The sequence below is a fragment of the Danio rerio genome, chromosome 8 (genome assembly GCF_052040795.2).
Source record: "Danio rerio strain M-AB ecotype USA chromosome 8, GRCz13ab, whole genome shotgun sequence".
In the NCBI taxonomy this organism is placed as follows: domain Eukaryota; kingdom Metazoa; phylum Chordata; class Actinopteri; order Cypriniformes; family Danionidae; genus Danio; species Danio rerio.
The window spans coordinates 18,947,016-18,969,908 of NC_141028.1; the positions used below are offsets into that span (position 1 = coordinate 18,947,016).

General features: G+C 34.2%; 2 protein-coding genes across 5 annotated transcripts; one reads left to right on the forward strand and one right to left on the reverse strand.

Annotated features, from left to right (window-relative positions):
- Window positions 1-1,675: 1,675 nt before the first annotated feature.
- si:dkey-190g11.3 lies at window positions 1,676-22,286 on the forward strand. 4 transcript variants are annotated; one of them, XR_015497217.1, is made up of 7 exons: window positions 1,676-2,814; window positions 18,094-18,273; window positions 18,485-18,589; window positions 19,637-19,697; window positions 20,129-20,269; window positions 21,291-21,341; window positions 21,881-22,286. XR_015497217.1 is itself a non-coding variant. In XM_087263684.1 (6 exons), exons 1-6 carry the CDS (start codon window positions 2,755-2,757, stop codon window positions 22,058-22,060), a joined length of 717 nt encoding a protein of 238 aa, XP_087119810.1. In that variant the 5' UTR covers window positions 2,705-2,754; the 3' UTR covers window positions 22,061-22,286. The 4 variants fall into 4 exon arrangements, 2 of the variants coding, with proteins under 2 accessions (XP_087119810.1, NP_001107079.1); XR_015497218.1 differs by lacking the exon at window positions 1,676-2,814 and adding an exon at window positions 16,402-16,515 and having other exon boundaries at window positions 18,505-18,589; XM_087263684.1 differs by lacking the exon at window positions 19,637-19,697 and having other exon boundaries at window positions 2,705-2,814.
- Window positions 2,164-14,228, reverse strand: rab3c (RAB3C, member RAS oncogene family). The gene is made up of 5 exons (NM_001002530.2): window positions 14,047-14,228; window positions 10,495-10,716; window positions 9,015-9,133; window positions 5,712-5,836; window positions 2,164-2,791 (listed from the first exon to the last, which is right to left on the reverse strand). Exons 1-5 carry the CDS (start codon window positions 14,062-14,064, stop codon window positions 2,601-2,603), a joined length of 675 nt encoding a protein of 224 aa, NP_001002530.2. The 5' UTR covers window positions 14,065-14,228; the 3' UTR covers window positions 2,164-2,600.
- Window positions 22,287-22,893: the final 607 nt, after the last annotated feature.

Consider the following 22,893-nt stretch of genomic DNA (forward strand, 5'->3'; position numbering starts at 1 on the left):
CTGGACGAGTTTTAAATATATTATGGAAAATAGTTTGCACTGATCTGTATTACAAATAATAATAATAATAATAATAAAAATAATAATACGTTTGTATAAATAAAAATCTGACCCCTATAATAGATTCTCCCATGCACAATCAGCAGGGATGCGGAGAAATATTCAGTTGGTGGTCTGAAGCAAACAGGCAGGTCTAACCAACCAATACAGTGTAAGATGCTGTTTACACCTAGCCTGCATTTCCCAAAAGCATTGTAAGCCTATAGATTGTAAACAAGATCATGTGATTGATCTTAATATTACAGCCTCTTTCCTAAAGACATCATATGATGATTTGCGCTTATGACATGGCGCATTATCCTGCTGGAAGTAGCCATAAGAATATGGGTTCACTGTGGTCATATAGGGGTGGACATGGTCAGCAACAATACTCAGGTAGGCTGTAGCATTGACGCAATGCTCAATTGGTACTAATGGGCCCAAAGTGTGCCGAGTAAATATCCCCCACACCATTACACCAGCACCACTAGCCTGAACCGTTGATACAAGGCTGGATGGATCCATGGTTTCATGTTGTTGATGCCAAATTCTGACCCTACCATCCCAATGCCGCAGCAGACATCAAGACCCATCAGGCCAGGCAACATTTTTCCAATCTTTTATTGTTTAATTTTGGTGAACCTGTGTGAATTGTAGACTCAGTTTCCTGTTGTTAGCTAAAAGAAGTGGCACCCGGTGTGGTCTTCTGCTGCTGTAGCTCATCTGTCTCAAGGTTGGAAGTGTAGTGTGTTCAGAGATGCTCTTCTGCATACCTCGGCTGTAATGAGTGGTTATTTGAGTTAATGTTGCCTTTCTATCAGTGGAACAAGTCTGGCCATTCTCCTCTGACCTCTGCCATCAACAAGGCATTTGCGCCCACAAAACTGCCACTATTTTCTCTATTTTGGGCCATTTTCCATAAACTTTAGAGATGGTTGTGCATGAAAATCCCAGTAGATCTGCAGTTTCTGAAATACTCAAACCAGCTTGTCTGACACTAACAACCATGACACGTTCAAAGTCACTTAAATCACCTTTCTTCTCGTCTTGACCGTGTCTACATGCAGAAATGCGTTGAGTTGCTGCCATGTGATTGGCTGAATAGACATTTGTGTTAATGAGCAGTTGGACAGGTGTACCTAATAAAGTGGCCTATATATATATATATATATATATATATATATATATATATATATATATATATATATATATATATATATATATATACAGTAGTCAACATTTGTAGTGGATTAAAAAAGTTTTAAAAGATCAGGCTAAAGTTTTTCTAGACAAAAATGGATGCAACTTTAATAAAAGGTTTTTGTTCCACTTCAACAGTTGACTACTGTATATACAGTATATGGGTCTCTATTTGTAGTAATTGAAAAAATGTTTATGTAAATGGCCATGTTTGCAATATTTTTAAATATGCGTTTGTATATATAATTTGTATATATTGCCAGAGGCCTATATCAAATTGTATTGTCCTTTATTGTATACTCTTACTCTTTTTTTTTTTTTTTTTTTTAAATAAATGAAACAATAAAAAGGGCAGAAATAAAAAAAACTAGAAATACACATGGAAATTAAATGACCATACAAAAAATGAAAAATGGCTGAACGACTGGGAAAAATTGGGATACACTTTTTTTTAATCTGCCATTGACCTCCTTCGTATTTGGTATTTCTTATGGATATCCTCATGTTCTTTTACCTTAAGTTTCCCCCCCCAGCCGATTTTGTGCCTCTGTCTGCAGGCAGGTGTCTGATTGCTATTCCGCATGAGAGGACGATTATTGGGTTAAGCATTCTGGAAACGACTCCATATAAGGTTAAAATTCAGCACTTTAGAAATGGACAGCGACTCCTAGAGCAAGCAGAACTTTCGTGCAAGTAATTGACGGATTTTTTCATTTTTTAAAAAGGAATTGTCTTTCAAGCATTTTATTTAAATCCTTTAACTCTTTTTCTTTTTGTTTCAGTCACTTAATTCAGATGTAGGTTACATTTATATTTTTGTAAGTTGTTTTTGGCATGCCCATTTATCGTTTATTAAGAATACTCACATTATTATATTAAATTATTATACATCTTCGTGTAAAAGACTGGATCTACACCACAAAACCGTTTCAAGGCCACATTTATTTAATTTTTTCCACACTTTTTCGCTTTCGCAGCCATTTTCTCCATCACACACAACCGCATACAAACAGGTCCAGTAAAACTCGGTCACGACACCCTCTCAATATATAGGTTACACATAAGTTAGAATTTATAAATTTGCAGAAGTTTATAATTCCCCTGAGAGACATGGGAATGATTGCGGAGCGTCTAAAGTTCACCTCAGCTCTGCTAAAATGACTAAAAGGAGAGATATTGCGGTACAGGAACATGAGCAACCCCTTAAAGAAGACCTGCGGACTGGAATCATGGCATTAAAGAAGATTTTGACACGTGTGTTTTGGCACAATCTTGCTAGTTCGCTATGTCGTTAACACCGAAAAACGAGGATTTGAAGCCAGGTCGGGGCTGGGGGGTTGAGCAGGAGCAGGTTGAGCCGATCAGCAGCTGCAGTCTGACGGCTGAGGGGGTGCAGGGGTCTCGGTCAGTCTGGCGCTGGGAGTCCCGCCGGCCGCCGCAGGATCGGCCTCTAGAGTGTCGGACATCTTGTCGCAGATTATATCCACAAGGCGGTCAAAAGTCTGCTTCACGTTGATGTTGTCCTTCGCACTGGTCTCGAAAAACTCAAATCCTTTTGGGAGAGAAAAAGTTAAGGTAAGTGTAGCCTACAGTATGCCTACTTAATGTCAACCTTTTAAAAAAAAAATTGGACAGCTTTTGGTTTTCGCTGTTTTTTTGTTTTTTTTGTCAATGAGCATTCGGCTGAACTCTGGCTGAAGTCTGGCCAGCCGACAAAAACATAAAGCGAAGTGCTTAGGTTTGGCTGAGTCACGACGAGTTCTGTGAGTTTTGTTTACCTTAATAAAGTTTGAGTGGAGTGTGAGTGGATTTTACTAGACCTTTTACTATAAATCTGTCATTTTGTGGTAGACTAATTAATGGCGAGTTTGCAGTGTGACTAACAACAGTCAGTAACGTTAAATTATTAATTTTAAACAAAAAAAAATAATAATAGGGTATTCAGTAAGGGTAAAAATAAAAGTTGGCCTAATTAGACTAATTACATCATGTCAACGATATATTTAACAGTTTCCACAGCACAGTCACCTCACAGCAAGATGGCTGGTTCGAGTCCCTGCTGAGCCAGTTGGCATTTCTGTTCATTTGGGTTTCTTTCTGGTGCTCAGGTTTTTGCCACAGTCCAAAGACATGTGCTATAGGTGAATTGAATAAACTACATTTTTCCACAGGCCGGAAGGGCATCTGCTGCGTAAAACATATGCCAGAATAGTTGGCGGTTTATTCCGCTGTGGTGACCTCCAGGGGCGGACTTAACCAATAAGTGAGGTGAGCAGCTGCTTAGGACCCAGGGGAAATAGGGGGCCACAACCAATGTCAAGAAGCCTATAGTAATCATAAAGCTCTTTAAAAATGTCTGTGCTATGTTGTATAATCTGCCAATAACCATTAAGATTAGAACATTTTGACTTCTTTTCAAAATTGGGGGACCCCATGAATAGTGGAATGTTTCTTCCGTACTGCACATGCAAATAATTAAATCTAATGACAAATATGGCTAATTAACTGTACAAAATTTGTGAAATAGCTATTTATTTGTAAATTCATTTTATTTAATTTTACATTAGGAAGATAAAGGCTTCACCTAAAATATATTTTAACATGCAGTTTATTTACACACACACACACACACACACACACACACACACACACACACACACACACACACACACACACACACACACAAATCAATCTACAGAGAAAAAAAGTATATCTATAGAGAAAGATAGTGTTTTAAGTTGCTAGGGCCCCATACCTTGCTTAGGGCCTTCAAATCACTAAGTCTGCCCCTGGTGACCTCTGACAAACCAGAGACTAAGCCAAATGAATGAATACAAATTGTTACAAATATTATAATTATGTAAAAGGTATTATATCAATTTTATAAACTAAATGTCTAAACAAAAATAATTTCCCATAGCTTAGCAATTATTTGCTGAAAATATTTTTTTCCTCATACTTATAATAAAACATGACAAATCAAAAGGCCATCATTTGGTTTTTCGAGATGTCTTCCTCTGTGAAAATGATGGACTGATTAATTAAGCTTCATTCTAAGCTGTTGCAATATACTCTATAATCATACACCAGTGCCTGAGACTGAGCCAAAAACTCTGCCTGTTTTATTTTCTTTGTTTTGTTTTTGGGAAATTGCTACCTATATGAAATTATTATATTATTAAGCCCAGTGAATATCCAGTGAAGGTAAATCCTTAAAGGAAAATGCTTTAAACATTATTTTGCTCTGTTTTAGTTATTGGAGTGTAAATATATAATTTGAACAAATTCTAATAAGTAATGAAATGTTTTTATAATTACATAATGTTAAATATTTTTCCTAAAACATTTATTATAAAGTTTTTTAATGGATTAGGTTTGGTATTTTTAAGTTAACACTAAATGAAAGTCTTTTATGTTAACCAAGTCTGCATTTATTTGATCAAGACTACAAGAAAAACTGTCATTTGGTCAAGTACACTTAGAATATAATTTATAATGAAATGTATTCCTTGAACTCAGTATTGAATTTTCATAATTACTACTCCAGTCATCAGTGTCTCAATTTATTACCTTCATATTAGAAATATTTAATTTTAAATCTATGTTTTATTAAAAATCTACTTAAAGGGATAGTTTACATAAAAATCCTGCCATCATTTCCTCAGCCTTTACTCGTTCACTATGCTGGTTGCTGGCCACCATTGACTTCCATAGTAATCCATAGTAATCTTCTTCCTATGGATGTCGATGGGTGCCAGCAACCAGCATTCTTCAAAACATCTTCTTTTGTGTTCAACAAAACAAAGAATCATAAAGGTTTAAAACTGAGGGGGAATCAATGATGAGGTCATTTTTGGGTGAACTGTCCCTTTAATACAAATTTCACTTTGTTTTTGAATTACTGAGGTCAACCCCAAACATTTATAAGGAACATGTACAGTTGAAGTCAGATCTATTAGCCCTCCTGATTATTTTTCCCCCAATTTATGTTTAAAAACAAAAATATTTTTTCAAAACATTTCCAAACATAATAGTTTTAATAACTCATCTCTAATGATTGATTTATTTTATCTTTGTCATGATGACAGAATACATAATATTTGACTAGATATTTTTCAAGACACTTCTATACAGCTTAAAGTGACATTTAAAGGCTTAACTAGGGTAATAAGGCAAGTTCGTTTGTTCTGTAGCCAATTAAAAATAAATTATTGGGAGGGAGCTAATAATTTTGATGTTAAAATGGTTTTTAAAAAACTAAAAGCTGTGTTTATCCTAGCCGAAATAAAATAAATAAGACTTTCTCTAGAAGAAAAAATATTATGGGAAATACTGTAAAAATTCCTTCCTCTTTTGGGAAATATTTAAAAAAGTAATTACATGAGGCCGAATAATTCTGACTTCAACTGTATGTAGTAATCCAATAGTTTTTCATATTTAAACGACTGTATATAATATTTAGTTCCACTCACCGAGCTGTTCTGCCAGCAGTCTGCCGCTGTCCACAGACACTATCCTCTCCTCCTCCATGTCACATTTGTTTCCAGCGAGGATCACCTGTGCATTGTCCCACGAGTATGTCTTAATCTGGGTCGCCCTGACACAAGACGAGACAAAAGCAAGCAGACACGCTTGTCGTCAGGACAAATGCCACTGCCTGAGCTGCCAGTAGCACAAGATGTGCCAGACTCAAAACTCTGTCCGCTCTATTGTATGAACATGTCATCATGTCTCACTGAATCAATGGGAACGTCATGTCAACACTTCCTCTCTGTTCCCGTCCCTCATCTCTTCATGTTCTCTAATCCACACATCTAATGCCACTTCATTACTGCACTAGATTTTCAGCCGTTTCTACTCAAGTGTTACAATTTCAAAAGCTCTCACTGTATTGTATTTATTTTTCACACCATAGTTTGTCTTGAATCACAAAAAGTTTCACCAATTTCACTAGACTAAGATCAAATGAGAAGTGAATAGTTCAGTTGCACATTATTATTGTATGAAATACAGTGCACTTTTATTTCTTTCTAGAAAAATGAATCTTTTGGTTGCACAGATGAAAGTAAATGATGTTACATTTGATACATCTACATCTGTTGTAAAATGATAGCTTATTTAAAAATAAAAAATTCAGAAAATGTTCATACAATTATCAAAAGAGCAATTATGACTTGTTTATATGCTGTTTCACACTTACCGTCCCCTTGAGATGTTGAGCTTCAAAGTTTTTGCATTCCATATAGCAAACAATAATGTGTGTAACATTTCTCTTTTGTATATTAACATGACAGAGACCCTAAATGTACTCTAAATGTAAATTTACAAAGCTCTCTTACATTTGGAAATCGGAGTAAAATTAACACGGTAAATGCTGATAGAACCTTCTAGTTTTGACAAGTTATTTTCCGCTTGAAATTATAAGGTTCTATCTGGCAGATCATTAATTGAAGAATTAATTTGCTTGATAAAAGTTACATTTTCGCTTTCTATAACAATTATTTCATGTTTAGGGTGAATATTTTTAATTAAGCATACAAGGCTGTGCTAAATATTTTGTCGAGTACTGATGTTAATTTTTGTCTAATTAATATGTTAATGTTTATTAAAGTTTATGCTTTATATGAATTATTGAATTAAAGTAATTGAATTATATGCTATATTTATTAAATGATATGCCCCATGAATTAAATTAAGTATTTGCCCTTCAAGGCTTAATAATACATTTAAAGACTTTAAAAGAAAACCGACAATGAGAAAATGAGTTTAATAAACACTTAAAATGTTTCACTTACCATATATACACAAATAAAAATATTTCACATTTAATACACACAGTTTTTACTGTCTGTATCATTTTCAACAATGTAAAATGAAACATTTCATCTCAATGTCAAAAAATGCTTCTAAATCATCACATTTATTATTTAGTCGACTTTGATTTTGTGTGATTTTGTCTTTTTTGTCTTTCCTGCTGTCAATAGAGCAGTCTAGCGAAATGACAAGGAAATTTGATCCTGATTGGTCCTCATGCGTGCTGATTAGCTCACAGAAAGTATCTTACAGAGCCAAGCTAAAGTTCAACTTTGTAGATAAACCGTTTTTGTTTTTAGTTAATTTTAGGGTCACACTTTACAATAAGGTTCATTAGTTAATGTTAATTAATGCATTTACTAACATGAACAAACAATGAAAAATACATTTACTACAGTATTTATTCACGTTAATAAACGTTAGTTAATGAAAACAGTTGTTCATTGTTAGTTCATGTTAACTCATGGTGCATTAACCAATGTTAACAAGCATGGACTTGAATGTTAATAATGCATTAGTAAATGTTCAATTATGATTAATAAATGCCGTACATGTGTTGTTCATGATTGGTTCATGTTATTAAAAGCATTAACTAATGAACCTTATTGTAAAGTGTTACCCATTTTAGTTTAGTTTAACAACTAATAAAATAAACATCCCATAATGTAAGTCGTCATTTAATAAGAATATGTGAATAACTCAATTTTGACAAAAATGTCTGATAGAACCTTATAATTCTAAGGTGACACACTTAAGAATCTACACTGTAGATTCTTGATGACCCAAAATGGATGAAATCAGTGCGTCCTTCTCATCTCTTTTTAAACCACGGCAGAAATATGCTTTCTGTGTATCCCTTCTAACAATTTTTATATAACATAGCAAAGAATAACATACTTTGTGCTCTAAATGATTCTAAAATATTACATTATTTTACTTTTTGCAAGACTTTACTCAGGTTAGAACATACTGAATTAAACAATATATATTCATTGAATTTACTATTTTTTAAGGTAAGTGGTTGCAGATAATTTATATTTAAATTAAATTGAAACAAACAAAGTTGAACATTACTCAATTTAATTTGTTTGCACTTACCTTAAAAAAGTAGTAAATCCAAAGAATCATTTTTCAGTGTGTAGTAGGGGACTAACCTAGTTTTTACTATGGTGCACAATGTTTATTCTTAGATTCAGAAGCAGATTGAGAAGTGTTTTGTTCTTGAGAACTGATTACACAGACATTTGTTGCCTAAATATATACTACTTTTTCGTTTGGTATGTTTTGTGAACAGTTAATAAATGTTCAACTCTGGGTAAATCAATGCTCTGTCACTTTTTACCCAGTCAGTGGAGGAGGGGTGGGACAAATACACTGAAAAAGCACATGTCAATTCAGTATTTATTTTAAGGCTTTAATTTATGACACTCAGCATATCTGACATATACTAACTAGAGGCACTGCAGTATACATTGCACTGCTGTCTTGGAGACAAAATTGACATATTATTATTTTATAAGAGGAGATTATTATATTTGATAGATTTTATAGGTGGCGATTATGCTGAATGTGACTATTGTGAAAATCATGAGCTCAATTATTTACAAATTATTGTAATTTCAGTAACATACGCACATTAATATATCAGATTTAATGTAAAGTAAGATTAGGTTTAAGTATAAATTACTCTAAATGTACTCCTATACTGTAATTAGAAATGTTTCATACATGAGCTCCATTATGATTTATAGAGTTGCAGTTTGTTATTTGTTTGACCAGTGTTTCATCAGCAGTATGTACAATACGATCCATATAATGTTATAGTCAAACATGAAACATGGTGCAACACTGACTAATCATTAAAAACTATGCTTTTATTCATTAATTCTGACTCCAGGATTGGCAGAGTGCTCTGAATACTCCAGCTGAAATGCGCAATTTAAAAATTGACATCAACTTACCAGTCCTGTACAGCAGCAAAAGACTCTTCGTTAGTAATGTCATACATTAGGATGAAGCCCATGGCCCCTCTGTAGTAGGCAGTGGTGATAGTCCTGTATCGTTCCTGTCCGGCTGTGTCCTAAAAACATAATGATAATAACCTGTATTATTAAGTTAAATGAAGGAACACTTCACTTTTTTGAAAATAGACTCATTTTACAACTGCTGTCCCTACTTTAACTGTTGAGTTTAACCATTTTTAATCTGATCTCAGGGTCTGACAGGAGGACTTTTAGCTTAGCTTAGTTTAGCATAAATAATTGAATCAGATTAGACCATTAGCATTTCACTAAAAAATGACCAAAGAGTTTCCATCACTTTCTAATTTAAAGCTTCTTAAAGTCAAATCAAAAACTGTAGTTATACACCAGGGGTGCCCAAATTCGGTCCTGGAGGGCTGGTGTCCTGCAAAGTTTAGTTCCAACCCCAGTCAGGCACACCTGGCCAGGCTAATTAAGCTCTTACTAGGCTTTCTAGAAAAATCCAGATGTGTTGAGGCAAGTTGGAACTAAAATCTACAGGACCGGGTTTGGGCACCCCTGTTATACACTGTATTAAGACCAACTCTAATTTCGGCGTTATAATCAGTTATCATTATGTATTGTGAATGGTCCAGAAGCCAGAACTCAAACATCGGGACATAATCTTAATTTAACCGTGTGCAATGGCAGCCCCAGCCCAGGTATAATAACAAGACATTTAAAATAACATTTAGTTATGATAATTATAATAATAATAAGTATTACTTTTTAAAAAATACTTAATTTTGCAAACCAGCTTTAAAATATTAACTTTTCAATTGATTCATAATTCAATTTTAAAATAGGGCAACATCAACAATTATTTTGTCAAAACGTCTAGTAAATTGCCTTTTTTTAAAAAAAATCTGTTTACAATCGTTTTCCCAGTAATGGGTAAAACATATGTTGGAATAGTTGCCGGTTCATTCCACTGTGGCGACCCCTGATAAATAAGAGACTTAGCCGAAGGAAAATGAATGAATAAATGTTCAGAATGGTGTGAGATTTGTGATCTCTATTTTAAATTAAGTTGTGATTCTCAGTTTCTCTACAATCATAGTTCATTTAGTCTGGGCCAGACAGATGGAGTCGATACAGCAAAGGTGTGAATGAATGAGCACTGGAGTCTGAGAAATGAGGGTTTTGTCACCTCTATAAGTAGCAGTGCTTTCACCGAAAGACTAAAATAGGAAAGCGTGCCACGATCTGATGAACACATAGCTTTTGCTGATGCTGACTCGGATAAGGCAACAATCGCTTATGTTCTCTTTCCATAAGCCAGTGTTAATCATCACCCCATGTGATGTTTACATTGCCATGTGTGATTATCCAGCCCTTCAGTGCTTTACCAACCATGAAACATCTGTGTGTTTTTTCAAATCATAGCCATTTCCAGCTTGGCGAATGAGGCAGAAATTACCCAGATCTGAAGCTTGATCCTCTTGTCGTTCTTGTAGACAGTTTTGACCTTAAAGTCGATGCCCACTGTACTGACAAAAGCAGATGTGAAGGTATCATCAGCGTATCGGAAGAGGAAGGATGTTTTCCCGACGCTGCTGTTCCCGATGATCAGCAATTTGAACATGTAATCAAAATTTTGATCAGAGTTCTCCTTTTGTTTGTTGTCTTGCGTAGCAGCCATCTGTGAGAACACAAAGACAGTTTAATGACCAGATCAAAGGTTTACAGCCCTACCATACTGTGTAGGTAGTATATAATGTCACATACAGCAATATGATACGAGAAAGAGGTCTTCTGCTTTTCACACTTTTAAAAGGTTAAAAAATGAGGGTTTTCATATTTGTAGTAACCACTTTTGGTTGGCCAAAATTCTGGTTTGTTTTGAACTATTCATTTTTTAGTATGACGAAAATGTTCTTAATGGAACCATACTTTAAACCTTTAAGAAGTGCAGCCATCTCTATTTTTTAGGTAATAAAAAGATAGCACTGAGTGAAAAATATCAGCACCAGGAGCTGTCCATGTCTTGGAACCTAATTAGAGGCCTTCTTGAAACCTAAACCTAGGCCTTTTGGAAATACATTTCTAAAGAGCACCAAATATGTCCCAGGGGGTACTTTTTTTTTTCTTCACATTTTTTGTTTTCGCAAATCTTCCAGATGTTGCTTTGTACGCTTTTTGAGATCTCAAATATCTCTCTCAAGTGCCATTTACACTTGCTCTCGTGTAAATCCACCAGCGGCCGCTGTCGTCTGACTGACTAACTGATCGACTGACCCACCCTCCTCCTTCCCTAAACCCAACCAATAGAGTTTTCAAAAGCACTGATTGACCAGCTCAACCACTTCCCTACACCAACCCGACAATTTTACAAAGTTCTATAAAATGTTTACCAGAAGAAAGATTAAATTCAAAATAAAACCAAAAGTGCTCAGGGGTAGCCTAAATAATCTGTTAGTGCTCTTTAGGTAAAGGGTTCATCAGAATAAACAGCAAAAATCAGTCCAAGGCACTCGAAACACGGCCTTCAGGGTAACATCAAGATTCGATTCTTCTGTTCAACATATACAGTAAGAAGATTTTCTGAAGATTGTTAAAAAAAAAAGAGTGTAAATGTAAAGAAACACATGAGTATTCTAAAACAATTACTTTTGCTGCTTGTTCATAATATTTTAAAATCAAACCAAAAGTGCTCCAGGGTAGCTTAAATCATGTGTCAGTGCTCCTTAGGTAAGGGATTTATCAGAATAAACAGCAAAAATCGGTCCAAGGTACTCGAAAAATGTGTAAAAAATATTTAAAAGCCTTTATTGACATGGCTAATCCTTAAAAAACCTAGCGATTCGGCAAAGAACTGCCTTCATCAGGGTAACATCAAGATTCCATTGGTTCTTCTGTTAAACACAGGAAGATTTTCTGATAATTGCTGGAATAAGAATAGTGTGGAATGCATAGAAACACTTGAGTACACTTAAATAAATGACTTCTGCTGCTTATTTATAACACTACATATTAAAAAATATCAAAAAGCCTTTATTGACATGGCTAATCCTCAAAGAACACTAAATAATGTGGTTCTCGTGTCGCGGTGTGAAGCACGATCGCCTCACAGCCAGAAGGTCACTAGGTCGAGCCTTGGCTGGGTCAGTTGGCATTTCTGTGTGGAGTTTGTGCTATAGGTAAATTAAGTAGCTAAATTGACCGTAGTGTATGTGTGTGAATGAGTGTGTATGGATGTTTCCCAGAGATGGCTTGCAGCTGGATGGGCATCTGTGTGTCAAACGTATGCCGGATAAGTTGGCGGTTCATTCTGCTGTGGCGACCCCAGATTAATAAAGGGACTAAGCCGAAAGGAAAATGAATTAATGTAAAAAATGCTATGTTCCACACAATTCCTTCATGTTGTCCCAACACAAATGGATTAAGTTAACTTAATTGTTTTTACAAATCTAAGTAGACAGATTTGTAAAAAAAAAAAAAAAAAGAATTGTGTTGATTCAACTTAATTTAAACAAGTAGTTTGAGCAAGCAGCAAAAAGATTTTTAGTGTACTTGTTTTGGCAAAGAACTGCCGTCATCAGCGGAACATCAAGATTTGATTCTTCTGTTGAACACATATGAAGATTTTCTGAAGATTGTTGGAAAAAGAATAGTACAGAACCACTTGAGTACACTTAAAAGGATTTTTGCTGCTTATTTTAAAATGAGTTGAATCAACACAATTCTTAAGGTTTTGGGGGGACAACTTAATTGTTTAACGATCAAACCACCTAAATTTCTAAGAACAGATTAAGTTAACTTCATCGATATGTGTTGGGACAGCATAAAGGAATTGTGTGCAGCTCAGCATTTTATACAGTGTAAATAGTCAGGAAATTTCATTGTTGAGTGATCTATCCCTTTAAGGCTAACATAACACTTCATACAATTAGCAAAATCAACAAACAAATCAGCACCAGGAGCTGTCCATGTTTTGAAATCCAGTGAGAGTTTTATTTGATTTAACCCATGTTGATACCATCTTTCCAAAATGCAATTAGTTCAGCAAGTACATGCAAACATGAAAGCCCACAAAATATTGTCTATATAGGCAGCTCACTATTGAGTCTGCTTGTCTCAACAATGTTTAGATATTTTTTAAACATGGCTGGTGTAAACAAAGGCATGACCAGTGATAAAAATCAAAGATTATGTCTGATATTCATTCATTTTCCTTCGGGCTAGTGCCTTATTTATTAGGGGTCACCACAGCGGAATGAACCGCCAACTACTCCAGCATATGTTTCACAAAGCAGATGCCTGTACTGGGAAAATGTCTGATATTGTTTTTAAAAAAGTAAAATCTGTAAAAAGAGCTAAATATAGTAAATAAATACATTTCTTAAAATATAAATGATATTGCTTTGTTGTTTACAACTTCCTATTGGGTTAAACTAATTAAATCGTGACGAGAACTGAAACGTTAGAGCTTTAGTTGCACACTTAGATGGGGGAAAATGCAGTGTAAACTCGAAACTCGTCCAAAATGAATGCTGACTAGATAGGCAGCTCACTAGGTTTTAAGACGCAGCCTGTTTCATTCCAATCTGAGCGCTTTTAAAGGGGTCAGTCTCTTTTTAACCAAGCCCTGGATATTATAAGCTAATAGCCTTCAAATATAGAATGCATAATAAATGATGATATGTAGACAAAGAGATATTAGAGCTGTAAATGAGAGCATATAGCCAGCTGTAGCACTCATATAGAGTACAAAAAGCCCAAATTAGCAGCTCATGTGAATAAATTAGCTGTTACGGCTGATTGCTTTTCTCTTCACTGATGTTGCGTTTATCATTTTAATACATCTTTAATGAGCTGTCAGTATCATGCGCACTGTCAAATCGCAAATCCTAAACAACAAATGTCTTTTTTTTCTACAACATGACAAAATTAGCCATTTATTTCTTTTGCGTGGCTCTCCATTACGACCAAACAACATTATAGCCTGGATACAACGCCGTTTCTCACTTACCTTCCCGTATAACTCCATTTGCTTTAGACAATAAATAAACAAAAGCAATGAAATAAAGGCCGGTTGATTCTGATTTCGTCCTAATAAATGATAGTTTTCCCCCCGTTTTGGAGAGGTGGAGTCGGCTGCTGGGATAAATGTTGGATGCGATGATGCTCGCAATGGACGTCAGCAGACCGTCGCTCTCTCTCTCCACCCATTCATCCCACATCCGCCCAAAGTGTAGCTGTGCACTGTTGGCAGCAGGGGGCAGCAGCGCCGCTCTCTCACTTCATAAAATTGGATTCAGAATTGACGTAGACCAATATTTGGAAACTATCCAGAACTATCCATTAATCCAAAGCAATGAAAACTCGTTATATTCTTCCATTGTGTCTCTTTAAGATGTAACTTTATTGCATTTTTATTTTTGTTATACCCTGGTGTTTGTAAGCATGTGTCTTTGCTGTTTTTAATTTTGTTTTTTTATATGCCTTTATGTATATGATTGTATTATTTCTACCAATAACCAATAATTAAATTATTAATTGAAAGTAAATAAATAAATAAAATCATAAAAAAAAATACTGGATCTGATCACAAAATGTATTGCATTTACTTCACCATTTCTCCATGGAGGACGAAACCAGCAACAATAAATAAATAAATATGCAAATAAATTAATTAAACCACAAATATCTGCATAAATAAGACAATAAAGAAATCAAGAAATAAATAAAGAAATGCAAATAAATAAATATATATCACCATCCCACAAATTCCTGCATAAATAAACATATAAATATTGCGGCCAGATTAATAATTAAATACATTACACAGATGTTGGGGGAATAAGAAAAAGCTAAACTGAAAGTAGACCCCCCCTTCACACCGCTCAATTATTCATTTATTTGTATATTTATTTATTTATTGTTTTATTTATGCAGGAATTTGTAGATTTATATATACATTTATATATTTGTGTATGTATTCATTGCAGGAATGCAGGAATTTGTGATTTTAAAATTCATTTATTTATTTATTTATTGTTTTATTTATTGTTTTATTTATTTATGCAGGAATTTGTGTATTTATATATACATGTATTTATTTATTCGCATATTTATGTATTTATTGTTTTATCATTCATTCATTTGTTTTCTTTTCCACTTATCCAGCACGTTTTTACTCAGTGGATGCCCTTCCAGCCGCAAACCATCTCTGGGAAACATCCACACACACTCATACACTACAGACAATGTAGCTTACCCAATTCACCTGTACCGCATGTCTTTGGACTGTGGGGGAAACCGGAGCACCCGGAGGGAACCCAAGCGAAAGCAGGGAGAACATGCAAACTCCACACAGAAACTCCAACTGAGCCGAGCCAAGCAAAAGTTCGAACCAACGTCAAGTGTATTTTGTGTATTTTTGTGTATTTTATTTGTGTATTTATTTTTTTATTTTTTTATTGTTTTATTTATGCAGGAATTCGGATATTTATTTATTTACTTGCATATTTATTTATTGTTTTATTTATGCAGGAATTTGTGTATTTATTTATTTATTTATTTGCGTATTTATTTATTGTTTTGTTTTAGCAGGAATTTGTGTATTATTTTATCTATTTATTTATTTATTTATTTATTTATTTATTGTTTTATTTATGCATAAATGTGGGTATTTATTTATTTATTTGCATATTTATTTATTGTTTTATTTATGCAGGAATTTGTGTATTTATTTATTTGCATATTTATTTATTGTTTTATTTCTGGAAGACTTTGTGTATTTATTTATTTATTTGTACATTTATTCATTCATTGTTTTATTTATGCATAAATGTGGGTATTTATTTATTTATTTGCATATTTATTTATTGTTTTATTTATGCAGGAATTTATGTATTTATTTATTTGTTTGCGTTTTTATTTATTGTTTTTTTTATGCAGGAATTTGTGTAGTTATTTATTTATTTATTTTACCTATAAAAAGGAAATCTAATTTTTGTATAGGCCTATATCAATACATTGTATATATAATATATTGTTGTAATCTATACACATTAAATAAATTGAATCTGTTTTTAATTCTTTTTATTCTTTGTTGCTTTTATTTCTTATACATGTATTTTATATTTCTTTTATTCTTGTTTATTTAAAACACTTTGAATTACCACTGTGTATGTTATGTGCTATTTGCCTTGCCCACCAACACTGATATTTATCGAATCTTACTATTGCGACACAATTTTAAATATTCATAAGCCAGTGCTTTACTATAAGGGTGGTATCTACTAACGTCAGCATATTTATTGCTCTGGCTCTCGTCACTGGGTGTTATAATTATATTTAATACTAATGAGCTGTGCCTTCTCCATAGTAGAACTTACAACTAGTGCCCATCCCACTGTCGCATGCGCATGTGTTATTTATGTCACGTATTCCTCGTTCTAAAAACAAACAATAGACTTTTGTTGACACGCGAAAGGTAAACCCACTGTCAATTGTCGAATATGTTGTCCTTGTATATGTGTTGCTTGTAAATTGTGCTGGATTTGGTTGTTCTAGAAATGTGCAGTAAACGTGTTTCTCTTGTTTGTGGGTAAAGCTTTAACGTTACGTTTTATACACACTGAGGTAGTAGCTACTAATAGGTTTATGTTACGTACTGTAAATATACAAAGTATGTGCATGACTGTGCTTCATAGTAATTTACTGTGGTAAATAAACTTTTAGACGAAGTTTACTTTTAAAACAATTGGTTCGTAGCGCTCTCTAGTGGCCGAACAACTCCACTCAATAGTCTGTTTATTTCTTGAACAGCAACCTACATTTATGTGGAGAAGAAAAGTGAGTTAAGTATTTAGTTTAGAATGTGGGCAGCATGCCACTATTTATCAGATATTACAATTAATTATTGTTATTATTTGTTTGAGTCGCGCTTATTATAGAGGAGACTTTCTTAGTTTGCGTGATTCCACATGGTGTTCAGAGTATTTATTTATTTATTGCAAATTAGCTTTGCACTTGTGTAGTGGTTTCGTTTAATAATTATTTTGCTTATATTTTTGCTGTAGTTTGTTAGTGCCTTAATTATCCCAAAAGAGTAAAAGTTATGTCATGGACATATAGTAAGAGAACAAATGTCATAGAAAAGCATATAATTTTAATAAAAGCTGTGCACATTGTAACCCAGGGGTGTCCAAACTTTGTCCTGGAGGGCCGGTGTCCTGCATAGTTTAGTTCCAACTTTCTTCAACACCCTTTCCTGGAAGTTTTGTAGTTGCTTCAGGTGTGTCTGATTGGTGTTGAAACTAAACTTTGCAGGACACCGGCCCTCCAGGACCAAGTTTGAACACCACTGTTGTAACCCATTTACTGCTAAATGACAGACTGATTATTAAATAAACACTAAAAGTCTCCCTCTGAACATTTCTCAATCATTGGATGCTTTTAAATCTAGTTTAAGGCTTATTTTTTCTCCCTTGCCTTTGAGTAATGCATGCATGTTATTTTATATCTGTTGTAAGCATTCATAATTCTCTTATATTCTGAATACTCATTTATATTTTATTTAATTTGTATTATTGTAAAGTACTTTGAGTCAACTATACGGTTGTGTAAAATTGTGCTCTATAAATACAGTTTGCCTTGCCTAAAAACTGAGAAGAAAAATAATCAGAAAATCACTTTAGCTGATATATGTGCTTTGCACACGTCCTGTCTTGTTCATATGATTATACTTATTACTATGGAGACATGTTAATGCGTGACTGTCAATCAATTCGGTGGGCGAGGAAACCTCACTCCTACATCATGTTGCGGTGAGCTTCAAAACGGGAGGGATTTGGATCCTATTTTAACGTCAGGAAATTAAAAAAGAGACTTATTATCTTTATATCACCCCAATATGACTGTGCAGACTACACACAGCTCTGTCCAAACAGCTTACAAAATATGATTTTCATCATAGGTGCCCTTTAATGTAATTTAAAAAAATTGTTAAATTCAAACTAAAATTAGTTTGTTCCCCGCTCACCCCTACTTGTTTGCTCTTTTCTTTCAGTGCTCCATCATGGAAGATTCAGTGGAGGTCATCCTTCAGCACAAGAGCTGTGAGCTCTCTCGTCACACAGAGGAAAAGCCACTGGTCACAGCAGCATCTGGAGCGTTTCTTGCGGGAGTTTATGGGCTCTGGACATTATTTGCACTCCCTGGCTTCCGGAAAGTACCAATATGCCTCAAGGTACCGGAAGTCATATAAGATATATCTGAAGCTAAATATAGCTTTTCTAATAATAGAGCACTGCCGGAAGCACTGTATTCATTCAGTGTCATAGTGGATTTATCTTAAAAGGCAACAACCTGCTCTTTATTATGTTGGATGCTGTGTTTGTTTAGACTCATACTCCATAGTCCAATTGATCACTGATGTAAGTGAAGTTAATATTGTCCAGGTGCCTTATTTGCCCTCCAGTAGAACACAGACCCAGAATGTAATGAAGCTCCTGCGTGGGAGAGCAGGGTGTCTGGCGGATCTGGGGTCTGGTGATGGGCGACTGGTAAGTGTTTAACGTTTACTATCAATCAGAATGAAATTTCAGATACTTTATGTATAGTTGAATTCAGAATTTTTAGCCCTCCTGAATTATTAGCCTTCCTGTACATTCCCCTCCAATTTCTGTTTATGTCTAAACATAATAGTTTTAATAACTCATTTTTAATAACTGATTCCTTTCATCTTTGCCATGAAGACAGTACATAATATTTTACTAGATATGTTTCAAGATACTAGTATTCAGCTTAAAGCACAATTTCACCACCATGGACCACGCCACACTTTGAGCTAGACTTTATTGTACGCATGTAGGGATGAAGGGGATGGAACAGTGCGGTGAAGGGAAAAGAAGTAAGAGGATAAACGGTGAACAGGTAGGAACGTTGATCGAGCGTCTCACAATGATACTCAGAGACTCTAAGTGAGGGTACCGTCTGTTGTATATTGGTAGAGTCATTGGACCCCACCGATTCATCCTCGGAGCGAAGAGAGAGTTATAGGATTGTGAATGAGAAGCAAGGAAATAGAGGGAGGGAAAGCGGGTTCGAAAGAAGGAGAAGAACAGTGCTAGAGGGCTGGTCTGCCTTAAATAAGCTTTAGGGAGCAGGTGATTGGTTAAGGTGACAAAGTGAGGCGTGGTTCTGCCGCCAAACCTTTGTTAACAAGTTAACTCCATTTAAAGCCTTAACTAGGTTAATTAGGCAAAATATTGCTTTAGGGGGCTTATAATATTGGCCTTAAAGTGGTCTTTAAATTTAATTCTAGCCGAAATAAATCAAATAAGACTTTCTCCAGAGGAAAAAATATGATAGGATATTCTGTGAAAAAATCCATGCTCTGTTAAACATCATTTGGAAAATATTTAAAAAAGAAAACAAATTCACAGGAGGGCTAATAATGTTGACTTCAGCTGTACAATCATTTTGCATAATACCAATGGATTCTTTATTTATTGATTGTACATCTAACCTTATAATGTACAGTAACACGTCTAATGATGTAAATCTCAGTTGCTATGTGAGATTTACATATGAAATTTTGTGCTTCTAAGAACTTTTTCAGACGCTTCTGATGGCTTTCTGGAGACGACTGCTTTCTCACCGCAATGCATGGTGAGACGCTTTGCAGCTGGATGGGATTGAAACTATCTGAACTGTATAAGAATATAATAAAAAAACAGACATGAGAACAGGCTATTTATAATTTTGCATGACTGTGCTGTTGGATGTTGTTCATAAACTCTGGGGGCTTGGCTTTCTAAGCTGAAATGACTAAACTGTGGATTATTTTTATGGTGATTTCTCACCGTCATTATGGCCACTGGGCATCCTACCTGGGGCTGCCTTGTTTGTGTTCAAAAATAGATCTCATTAACACTCAAATTTAGATGGAAAAATCTTTTCATCACTTAATCGAGTGTAAAACAAGTGAAAAATATTCCTCTTGGTTTCTTTTACAGTATGGAAAACAAACAATGTCTTCTTTATGATTTTAATATCACAGACCCCACTTCTCAAAGTGTAGGTTTGGATTTGTTTTGTAGGTATTTGCTGCCACTGCAAAGGGTTTCCACTGCACTGGCTTTGAAATCAATTCTATCCTGACTGGATATGCCAGAGTCAAATCAAATTGGAAGGGAATACCATCCAGCACTGCGAGTTTTGTAAACCAGGACTTTTGGAAGGTATGGCATTTATGATTTCTATGTTGCACCCAATATAATTACAAAGAAAATGTTTTTTTTTTAAATAGTCAATGTAAACGTTGTAGTAACTATTGTGTTGTTGTGCCAGTGTTTGCACTTACAGTAAACAAATGAAAATATAATATTTAAAATGTATTTAAAATACACAGTTGAAGTCAGAATTATTAGCCCTCCTGAATTAAATTTCTTAACCCAATTTCTGTTAAATGGAGAGATTTTTTTAAAACACATTTCTAAACATAATAGTTTTAATAATAATAATTATTTCTAATAACTGATTTATTTTATATTTGCCGTGATGACAATACATACTATTTTACTAGATATTTTTCAAGACACTATATTTTAAGATTTAACCAGGTTAATCAGGCAAATTAGGGTAATTAGGCAAGTCATTGTATAACAATGGTTTTGTTTTGTAGACAAATATTGCTTAAGATGGTTAATTATAAACACCTTAACATGGTTTAAAAAAAATTAAAACTGCTTTTATTCAGGCCGAAATAAAACAAATAAGACTTTCTCCTGATGAAAATTTTTTTTAGGAAATACTAAATGAAAAATGTCTTGCTCTCATAAACATTATTTAGGAAATATTTAAAAAAGAAAAAAAAAAACATGAGTTCTAATAGTTTTGACTTTAACTGTATATTTGTTTCTAAGAATAAAATTAAGATTCATAATACATTTGTATATTGATTTACAGAAAATGTCAATAGTTTATATAGCATATATATATATAGGCATATTTACACTACTAGTTTGATGACATTAAAATACTCTTATTAAAGACTGTCTATTTTAGGATCATACTGCAGCACTTAAATACTAATTAATTGTCATTTAAAATCTTTGTGCTTTGCCACTGTCCTTTAAAACACTAGGTTTTACACCCGTGTGGAAAAACAGCCATTGAGAAATGACATGAACCATGTACAAACTGTACTTCATTGCACATGTCCAAGTGTTGATGATTCAGTTTTATCATTTCCCTTCACAGACCGATTTGTCCAAATATAACAATGTGACTGTTTTCTTGGCACCCGGAGTGGTAAGTACCCACAAGTGTCCTTTCTGGATTTATACTCGGCTGATTAAAAAGACGGAGTGGATTAAAAATATAAAGAGCAGTACAAAGAGTTACATCACCTGTTCCAGACACACAGCTGCGGGGACAAATAAAAGACCATCACAGTTTCTCAATTTCTCTCTAGATTTTCTTAATTTATTAGGTTTGGGTTTGAGGAAAATGTTAATATTTGTTTTATTCTTTAAAGGTCTGTTAAAATGTCCTCCAAATTCCAAATACATTTTTTCATTTGTTGTCACTGAAAACGGCAAAGTGGTGTATTATTTTTTTGTATATTTATTTGTGTGATGATTTTTTCCCTAATCATTGGGATTTTGTGGAAAATTCTTGCAGTTTATTGCACGATTCTGACTTTTCCCCTTCAAAATTCAAAGTATATATAATTGTAATTAGGTACCTTTAATTAGGTATTACTTAGATTCCATGTAAATCCAACAAAATAACTTGTTTGCCATGCCATTAATTTACTATGTAAATACAGTGTGTTTCGTGGTCTACAGATGGAGGTGTTGGGTAGAAAGTTGGAGAAGGAGTTACCAGATGAGGCTCGAGTCATCGCCTGTCGCTTCCCCTTTCCAGACTGGACTCCGACAGCCACTGAGGGTGAGGGGCTGGACCAGACATGGGCATATGATATGAATGTCATTCGCAAACTTTCAACACAAGCTGCCATGAAATAAGGAGAAAAGCCTTTTGTCCAAAAAAAAAAAAACCTGCTTCATGATTTAGCACTGCCTGATAGGTACCTGTCACTTTAATGTAAAACATAATAATTTCCTATTTTTGTATTTTTTAGAGTATGCTTATATGCTATCATAGATTTTGTAGAAAAGTAGCTTTTCTGTGTTGTGTATTTCTGAACTAAACTGTGAAATAAAGAGCCAGTGTTACACTATGCTAACAGAACACTCAGGTGACCCTGGTCTTTTAATATCCAAGAATAGCAGATCTAGAAAAGACTGAGAAAGACTTTGTAAATATGTTTAAATCTGTACATTTTTTATTTGTAAATGTAATAGACAAAATGTCAAAATTAGGGCATCCTTGAATGATTATAATAATTAGATCAAGTCAAGAACTGGACAAGAGGCTGGACAGGTCAGAATTCCCATTTGAAAGGGGGAAAACGGGTAATAAATTATGCTGTGTTATTTACACGTTAGGCAAGGTATCTGCATTTTAAGAAAGGTCTTAAAAAGTTTAAATTCACTATTACAGTTTAAGGTATTTTTAATCAGAGCAGAAAGGAAAAATAAAAGCAGAAGGAAAATTAAAGAATGAATAATAAAAAAAAAACTTAAAGAGCAGAAAGTGTAAAATTCAACAAGTAATAGCAAAATGACACCTGCATTAGAAAAAACCCTTTCATAAATATTTGTGTTTTTTGATGATTAAATTATGCTGTGTTATTTTCACTTTAGGCATGGTATCTGCATTTTAGGAACGGTCTTAAAAAGTCTTAATCCACTCTTACAATCTAAGGTCTTTTAAATCAGAGCAGAAAGGAAAAAAT

Excerpts from the sequence above, each read along its gene's own strand:
- si:dkey-190g11.3 (XM_087263684.1), top strand. The coding sequence starts at position 2,755 with ATGTTGTCCTTCGCACTGGTCTCGAAAAACTCAAATCCTTTTGGGAGA. Across the intron at positions 2,815-18,093 it reads TTGGGAGAGAAAAAGTTAAG|TGCTCCATCATGGAAGATTC; the intron begins GTAAGTGTAGCC and ends CTTTTCTTTCAG. Across the intron at positions 20,270-21,290 it reads TAAACCAGGACTTTTGGAAG|ACCGATTTGTCCAAATATAA; the intron begins GTATGGCATTTA and ends TTCCCTTCACAG.
- rab3c (NM_001002530.2), bottom strand. Across the intron at positions 5,837-9,014 it reads TTTGCTGCTGTACAGGACTG|GGCGACCCAGATTAAGACAT; the intron begins GTAAGTTGATGT and ends GTCTTGTGTCAG. Across the intron at positions 2,792-5,711 it reads ACTGCTGGCAGAACAGCTCG|GATTTGAGTTTTTCGAGACC; the intron begins GTGAGTGGAACT and ends CTCTCCCAAAAG.